Genomic DNA, 7,832 nt, shown 5'->3' with positions numbered 1-7,832 from the left:
CACCACTTCTCTGCTCAGTGTTCTCTTACAAGGAGTTGGCTTACATCTCACAGGGTGTTTGGAGAAATCCACCTAGACTGCAGACTGGAGAGGGCACGTGAAAAGCCTCAGTAAGTCAGCCCTGCCATTTACAAATATGAGCACCACTTGAGGTGTTGCTCCATAAAGAGCTGCCAGTGCTGAATGGCATGCTGAACCTTTCAGTGCCTATGTGATGGGTCAGTGATATTGGGTAAGAGGTACCAAAAAGAGGGGTAGGGATGCTGCTTTCAGAAAGGGGTGAATGCATGCCATTGCTTGTTCTTGTTGCACCCAAATGGTGCCATTTGTCTCTCCAGTTGTTAAGCTGCTAAATGTTGGGTTTATTTTTTGTCTTTTTGCTAAAATGGCTACCAAGTTTGGGTTTCAAATAAAACCCTAGGGACCAAATTTGGTGGTCTTTAACTCCAGCTACTCCAGGAGACTAAGATAGCAGGATCGGGGATTCAGGGCTTGCCTAGGCTACAGAGTGAGTTCAAATCTAGCTTAGGCAATTAACTCAGTGAGACCTCATCTCAGAACGAAATAAAAAAAGTGAGGAGGGGGCTAGCCTCACAAGGCCCTATGTTCGATCCCCAGTACTGTGAAATAAATAACAAGCAAGCTTGATAGTATCAATGATGGCAACATACAGTGATGAATGAACACAAAAGTGTGTGTTTGGTAGAGAGTGTTAGTGTTCATGAATATATCCTTGCTATAATATAATACAATATAATATAATACAATATAATATAATAATATAATGTAATAGAATACAATATAATAGAATACAATATAATATAATAATATAATGTAATATAATACAATATAATAGAATATATTATAGTTGAGTCTGAAATTAGAACTTGATCTTGCTGCTTACTGTAAGTTCGGGTAATACCAGCCCAGTTTTCATGTGATCGAGATGGAAAGGAAGATTATTCTTCAAAAGAAGGTATGAGAAATCAGAGGCAAAGCATGTGGCAGATGTCACAAATACATGTCTTGCAAAGACTCTGCACCCTGCCCTTCCCAGGCCAGTGGTATTCTGAGGAACTCTTCTTCCTTCCCATTCTAGGTACCTCTGGCTCACAATATTTTTGGTCTCATTGGCCCCAATGCAGGCCTTGGCTTTGCTATAGGTAAGCAGTGACATCAAAGTGAAAAAGACACCTGCGAAAATGTCCTTTGAGTCAGGTTCCTTTCCTCCCCATTTTCCCATCAGAAGAGGCAGGTGGAAAGGCAGGGATGAGAGAGAAGCTGGCAGATGTGCAGTGTGGGCTCCTGGTTCCTACCTGGTCCTCTGTTGGTGCTGAGTGTGGAGACAGCAGGCCCAGAGAGTAGACTAAATGGGGGCAGAGTGGAGGGAGATGCCATGGGTAAGCTGACTAACAGCATCCTGCTTGTTTTGGCCACAGGCATGGTGGATTCCTCTCTGATGCCCATCATGGGATACCTGGTGGACTTACGCCACAGCTCTGTGTATGGGAGTGTCTACGCCATCGCTGATGTGGCTTTTTGTGTGGGCTTTGCTATTGGTATGTTGGTTGGGTTAGACGGGAGTTCCCAGGCCTGAGTGACCCAGTCCCCATCTCCATTGTGGTTTACCTGGATCTCGAACCAAAGACCTCATTCTCTTAGGGATCTGATGATAGTGGAATCTGCCTCAGTCTCTGTGGTTACCCACTGTCCCTAGGATAGTGTTTTATAGGTGACCGATTCAACAACCACTTGGAATTTGCTTTATTTTTCCACAGGCCCATCTACCGGGGGTGTTATTGTACAGGTCATCGGCTTCCCTTGGCTCATGGTCATCATTGGTACCATCAACATCATCTATGCCCCTCTCTGCTGCTTCCTGAAGAACCCACCAGCAAAGGAGGAGAAGCTGGTAAGGTACCTATGTAGTGGCTAGAACACACGTCTGTCCCTCCCTGTATCCTCTGACCCTTCCCCCTGAGCTCATTTCTGCTTGTCATTTCTCCGCTTTATAGATTTACTGTTCTTCCTAACAGCTTACCCTTTTCCTCCACCCATTGCTTTCCCTTCTTTCTCTAAACAACCAGGTCCCCTATTATCTGGATCTTAAGTAAGGAAGGAAAATAAAGAGCAGAGGTGGTGACACACTTCTGAAATCCCAGCATTTGGGACATAGGCGTAGTACAGAAGTTTAATGTAATGCTTGGCTACATATTGAATTAAAGGTCAGCCTGCCCTTAATAAAACGTACTCATAAAAAATCAAAACAAACTGGGCAATGGTGGTGCATGCCTTTAATCCCAGCACTTGGGAGGCAGAGGCGGGCAGATTTCTGAGTTGGAGGCCAGCCTAGTCTACAGAGTGAGTTCCAGGACAGCCAAGGCTACATAGAGAAACCCTGTCTCAAAAACAAAACAAAACAAAACAAAACAAAACAAAACAAAACAAAGATCAAAACTAAACTAAACTTAAAAAAAGAGAGAGAAGAAAAAATGAGAATATTTTCATTCTTTGTGTGTATGGTGCATACAAGTTACTGTATAAGAGGAGAATGTTGACTTCTTTTGTTATTCTCTGCCTTACTATGTTGAGACAGGGTGTCTCTGTGCACTAGAGGCTTGCCCTTTATTCTGGGCTGTCTGTCCGTCCAGTGAGCTCCCAAGACCTGTCTTCCTCTACCCATCAGTTCTAGAATTACAGTCATATGACTGTGAACAAAGCAGTCTTTTATATGGGTGCTGGGGCTTCAATCTCAGTCCTTATGCTTGCAGGGCAAGTCCTCATTCCTATTGAGACATCTCTCAGCTCAGGCCTTGTCTTTTAAAGTTAAAAAATAGTCTCCAAGTAAAAGATCCTGCACACTGTATCCCAGCAGCCCTAGATGCCTCATAGATTCAGGATAGATGTAGAAGATGCTCAAAGAAATGGAAGTAGGCAGGAAGGTCTGTGGAGAAGGGTGCCCACTTCCGCCAATTTTTGCTACGTCTTACACATACTGATGCTAGGGTTCAAGCACAAGCATATCAGATGTTTGTCCTGACTGGACTTGATATGCCCCAGTACCTTGAAAGGCCTGAACCTACACATGAGGCAGAAAGAGGGTGCTATACTTGCATCTTGAGTTGTTCTAAGTAACACCAAGCTTGGATGTGTTAGTGTGGACACGAAACAGGATGGCCTATGATACACAGTAATCTCTATACTTACCTCTTGCTCCAGGCAATTCTGAACCAGGAGTGCTCCACAGAGACCCAGATGTACACAGTCCAGAAGCCCACAAAGGAGTTTCCACTGGGAGAGAACAGCGATGACCCTGCCAGTGAGGACTAGCTGCAAAGGGTGATATCTGGGCCTCATTCCAGGTGACCCCAGGAAGCTTGGAGCTCAGTGTTCCCGGGGACCGGATCACCACGGATTCAGGGGGTTTCACTTTCCTCTCCTCTGGGTGACTCCCTTCTTACTGATAGCTTGCCCTTACTCACCTGTCAGTGTGACCCACCACTCTCCCTCTGTGCTTTGACACCACTGGTGGCCCACTTCTTGTGGTAGGACACTGCTACTTCCTGCCAGGCCAAAGTGAGGCTGATTAAAGTGAGTTGTGATGAGTTCTGCAAGGGGTGACTCACTTCCTGCAGACTGAACAATGTGCCTGTGAGACCAGGGGCACACATGCCAAGCCTTCCTGTCTTCTCTGATTTTTTTTAAAAACGTATTACCAATATGTCTTAAAATTTGACCTGTGTCCTGTGATATGCTTTCCCCTTATTTTGTCCAGTCGAGCTTCCACATGTAGGGATTTTTGCTTATTTTATGTGCTAAAATTACTTTACCTTCACTAAATGAGGCTTCCAGCTTTCTTCATCATCCAATCAAAAGGAAATAAGTAACTTTCTTAGGTTTGACTTATGTCTGTTCTGATGATTTCTCATGTATGATTCTATCTTTTTCAAACCTCTTAAACTCTTATAAATAAAAGTGGTTGAAGTACAGAAAGAAACAAAACAAAACAAAAAACCAAACCAACCAACCAACCAACCAAACAAACAAACAAAAATACCCCAAATAAACAACATGACGTTAGAATCAAGGGTTCCCTGCAGGAAGCAAAAAGAAACTTTTGAAATTTCACCCAAATGTGTGTTTCCTAATAGTAGGAGCAGAACAAGGCGTTCATTGTTCACACGTGTCAATGAGTAAGTCAGTTAGCCAATTCAGACATGGCGAAGCAGACTGTCTGTGTCAGGAGAGAGAGTGTGGGAACATACACTGGGTGTTGTAAACCACGAGTCATTTGGCTACATTTTTTGAAATAATTATTGGATGATGGGGTCTCCAGCTTAAGAAATTATGGCGTTCATTCTAAGTAGCTTCTCATTTATTTGAGCAAACAGAATAAAATTTATAAACAACTCAAGTTAGTATATGGTATTCATGTACAGGGAGGCATGGATGGTCAGGTCTGGTTGGGGGATAACAGCAGAGATGGAGGTGGAGAAAGAATGCTGTGGAGGTACCCTCATTTCAGAAAGGGGTGTTCACCCTTGACCTGGAGTGACTCCCTGTTCTTCCCTGGGGTTGGATAACTTCAGGACAAACTCTGATTCAATAGAACACATTTGGCTGACTCTCAATGATTCTGTGTCACTTGGACAAAGATTATCTGATTAGTAGATGTGTTTTGGGGAGTTTAGCTTTAATGTAGACTTTTTTGATTTGCGGAACCAGATAGACTTGTATCATTTAGTGCGTATGACATGTTTCTCATGTCTTAAAGAAGCCTTAAGGTAAAATTAGCAAATGATTTACCTGAATGTCTAAATGTCTAAGTCATAGCTCCCAAGAAAAGCTGAGAGAGGGGGTGGGGGAGAGAGAGAGAGAGAGAGAGAGAGAGAGAGAGAGAGAGAGAGAGAATGAATGAATGAATGTAGGCCACAAGAGTTTAAACCAATCCATGTGGGTGGGGTTTATAATAAAAGTTAAGCTTGCCGGGCTAGAGAGATGGCTTAGTAATTAAGAGCACTGATTGCTCTTCCAGAGGTCCTGAGCTCAATTCCCAGCAACCACATGGTGGCTCACAACCATCTGTAATGAGATCTGATGTCCTCTTCTGGTGCATCTGAAGATGACAACAGTGTACTTACATAAAATACATACATACAAACATACATTCATACATACATAAAAAGAAACAAAGAGTAAAACAAAACTTAAAAAAAAAGTTGAGCTTGTTACAGAAAGTGTTAATGTGTGTTTTAAAACAAAGGAAGAATTTGCTAGAAGTTATCAAGGATAAACTTAGTCTTTTTTAGCAGCCCTGAAAGCAACATGAAAAGACTGTATGGTACGAATCAAACATTGACAGGTCATGATCTTCCAAAAATGACCGTGTCAATCCAATGAAAATGAGACTCAAGGATTTTTCTGTAAAAGCAGCAGCTGTTCCAAGCAGCACATGATCTGAAATGCAGTTTTCTCTTCATAAAAGGAGGCAACACGAAGACCTCCCAGTGACTGTCAGACAGAGAAGGCAGGAGAACTTCAAAATGCTGGAAGAATGTTGGACATTCTCAGAGTGGAGACAAGCCAAAGGCTTTCATTGCCCAGTACAAAAGTATGGCACTTATGCATCTCATTGAGAGGCAGACAATACAGGAGGGGTGAGAGAAATACTGTCTTAGTTAGGGTTTTACTGCTGTGAAGAGACCCCAGGGCCAAGGCAACTCTTATAAAGGACAACATTTAATTGGGGCTGGCTTACAAGTTCAGAGGTTCAGTCCATTTTTATCATGGCAGGGAGCAGGGCAGCATCCAGGCAGGCATGGTGCTGGAAGACAGAGCTGAGAGTTCTATATCTTGTTCCACAGGAAGCAGAAGACTGTGACACAGTTCGGCCAACAAGGCCATACCCACTCCAACAAGGCCACACCCACTCCAACAAGGCCACACCTCCTACAAGGCCACACCCACTCCAACAAGGCCACACCTCCTAATAGTGCCACACCTGTGGGCCAAACCTTCAAACACAGGAGTATGGAGGCCATTCCTATTCAAAACACAACATGTGGGATGATGATAGGGAAAGTAGTGTGGAAGAGACAGGAAAATTCATATGGGGTAGGAACCCGAGTCCAAGAAGCTAGGATTAACATGGCTTACACCTTCTAAAAGGTCTTGTTACAGTGGCCTCAGAGCCTCAGCATGCTGCCACAGTAGAGTGGCCCTATCACATTGGTTAGCTGAGACTAGGGTGACGAAGAATATTCTCTCCCTGTGTGTCATCTTATGAGATACATTCCTCCGTGATAAGGCCTGAGCTGAGGAAGTGGCTGTTAGAGAAGGACTGCATGCACTATGTCACTCTCATGTGCAGGTCCTCTTAAGTTGACATGAAGAAAGGGCAGTATGACCATGGCCACAGACGGCATGCAGCAGGAAATCTTAGGGATCGTTAGTATTTGTTAGTTGTACCTGTGTAGGCAGGGCTTCATGAGCCACCACCAGACCCATGTAGATTATTCAACCTGGGCCTCCTGAGTTCACCCTACAACCTTGTGTGTGGTGGTTTGAATGTGCTCAGCCTATGGGAAGGAGCACTATTAGGAGGTGTGGCCTTGCTGGAGTGGGTGTGGCCTTGCTGGAGTAGGTGTGGCCTTGGAGAATTGTGTGGCTGTGGAGGTGGGATTTGAGGGCCTGTGTTTGGTCAAGCTCTACCCAGTGTGAGCCACAGCCTGCTCCTGGCTGCCTGCAGAAGACACTTTCTTTCTGGCTGCCTTCAGATCAAGTTATAGAAGTCTTAGCTCCTCCAGCACCAAGTTTGCCTGCATGCTGCCATGCTTCCCACCACGACAATAGTGGACTGAACCTCTGAAGCTGTAAGACAGCCCCAATTCAATGTTTGCCTTTGTAAGAATTGCCTTGGTCATGGTGTCTCTTCACAGCAATAAAACCCAAACTAAGACATTGTGTATCAAAGCAACACTCTCTAGATCGTGGGAGGAGTACAACCAGACAGCTCTCCAGTTATTCTGGGAGGGGATTAAGAGAGGAGTCACCATAAGTAACTTGGGTAGGAGTAAACAAACTGTTAGGTTAGAATATGAAATATCCCCTTAAGGCTTTTGTATGGGATGCTTGGTCTCTAGTTGATGGTGCTGTTTTTAGAAGGTTCTGAAAGCTGTAAGGTTTGGCCTGTTTGGAGGAAGTATGTCCTCCAAGAAGGTGGGCATCTTTGAAGGAGATGTCAAGTAGTGGCTTCTCTTGTTTGGCTGCTTCATGTCCACCATTAGGTGAGTAAGGACCTCTACCATAGGCCATCCTAACATTCTGTCCACATATGTAGGGCTATTAGACATGGGCTGGAACCCTCTAAAACCAGGAGCCTTCCGCTGTCCTTGCAGGTATGAGTCACAGTAGTAAGAGAGCTGACTAATTCACACACCTTCCTGTCCTACCTGACCTGCTAGTCTGTGTGACCTGGACATGTCCTTTCACATCTCTGTCCCACAGCATCAGCTGGGGAAGACATGACTTTCTGTGGCTCCTCTGGAATAGGTTTTCTGTGCTGACAAAATAAGCTGACTCAAGCTAAATTGAAAGTAGAAAAGACAGGATTTTTTTTGGGGGGGGGCAGCTCTTGGTTGGGTTCACTGGTCCCAAGGCCCATGCAAACAGAGAAATGAGCACACACACACACACACACACACACACACACACACACACACAACAATGGTGACACATGCAGGGAGACTGAAATGCAGACAGAGAGAGAGGGAAGGGGAGGGGAGGGGAAGGGGAGGGGGAGGGAGAGGCAGAAGGGAGAGGCAGAAGGGAGA

The 7,832-nt window shown here is 44.7% G+C and overlaps 1 protein-coding gene across 1 annotated transcript; it reads left to right on the top strand.

Annotated features, from left to right (window-relative positions):
* Positions 1–946: 946 nt before the first annotated feature.
* Positions 947–4,410, top strand: LOC114635271 (chromaffin granule amine transporter-like). The gene is made up of 5 exons (XM_028783934.1): positions 947–976; positions 1,100–1,163; positions 1,440–1,559; positions 1,779–1,912; positions 3,220–4,410. The coding sequence occupies exons 1-5, from the start codon at positions 947–949 to the stop codon at positions 3,328–3,330; spliced, it is 459 nt and encodes a 152-aa protein (XP_028639767.1). The 3' UTR covers positions 3,331–4,410.
* The last annotated feature ends 3,422 nt before the right edge of the window (positions 4,411–7,832 follow it).

Source organism: Grammomys surdaster, unplaced genomic scaffold (genome assembly GCF_004785775.1).
Source record: "Grammomys surdaster isolate TR1022 unplaced genomic scaffold, NIH_TR_1.0 78114, whole genome shotgun sequence".
Taxonomy (NCBI): Eukaryota; Metazoa; Chordata; class Mammalia; order Rodentia; family Muridae; genus Grammomys; species Grammomys surdaster.
The sequence above is the reverse complement of the archived record's forward strand: the minus strand, read 5'-3'. Positions and strand labels throughout refer to the sequence as shown.